General features: G+C 67.2%; 1 protein-coding gene across 3 annotated transcripts in view; it reads left to right on the forward strand.

Annotated features, from left to right (window-relative positions):
• Positions 1-208: 208 nt before the first annotated feature.
• Chrac1 (chromatin accessibility complex subunit 1) overlaps positions 209-545 on the forward strand; it is an 8,792-nt gene continuing 8,455 nt past the window's right edge. For 2 of the 3 annotated variants that reach the window (XM_048802183.1, XM_048802184.1), the window contains exon 1: positions 209-504. In XM_048802183.1, coding sequence (XP_048658140.1) covers positions 358-504 — 147 coding nt within the window. In that variant the 5' untranslated portion in view covers positions 209-357. The remainder of the gene's footprint in view (positions 505-545) is intronic. The other variant, XM_015486515.2, reaches the window with a different exon arrangement.

The following is a 545-nucleotide window of genomic DNA, read 5'->3' on the forward strand; positions in this document are numbered from 1 at the left end:
TGGGCGGCAAGTCCCGGCGGGCCTCAGGGCCTCTGCACCTGTTTCCTGGGAAAGCGTTTCTCTTTCCTGTCACCCTAGTGCTCGCTGGCTCACCGATACATGCCTTCGTCTTCCTTCAGGTGCTGCCTACCACAAACGAGCACATGTGCACATGCGCCGTCCTCACTTGACCACGTGGCCGGGAGGTGTCGCCTCCCGCCGCACCCCAGGACGGCGTTCAGGACGGCGCGGTGGCTCTGCGCAGGCGCGGTGCATCACGAGCCGCCCGCTCCGACTACAACTCCCAGAGACTACAACTCCCAGCGGGCAGCGGGGCGCTGGCTCGCGCAGGCCGCCGTGTTGGGCGGCAACGGAAAGATGGCGGACGTGGCCGTGGGCAAGGACAAGTGCGGGGAGCAGCGGCTCGTGTCGCTGCCCCTGTCCCGCATCCGGGTCATCATGAAGAGCTCCCCCGAGGTGTCCAGCATCAACCAGGAAGCACTGGTGCTCACGGCCAAAGCCACGGTGAGGCGGAGTGAGGGGCGGGCGCCCTTAACCGTCCGCCC

This window comes from Marmota marmota, unplaced genomic scaffold (genome assembly GCF_001458135.2).
Source record: "Marmota marmota marmota unplaced genomic scaffold, marMar, whole genome shotgun sequence".
Lineage (NCBI taxonomy): Eukaryota > Metazoa > Chordata > Mammalia > Rodentia > Sciuridae > Marmota > Marmota marmota.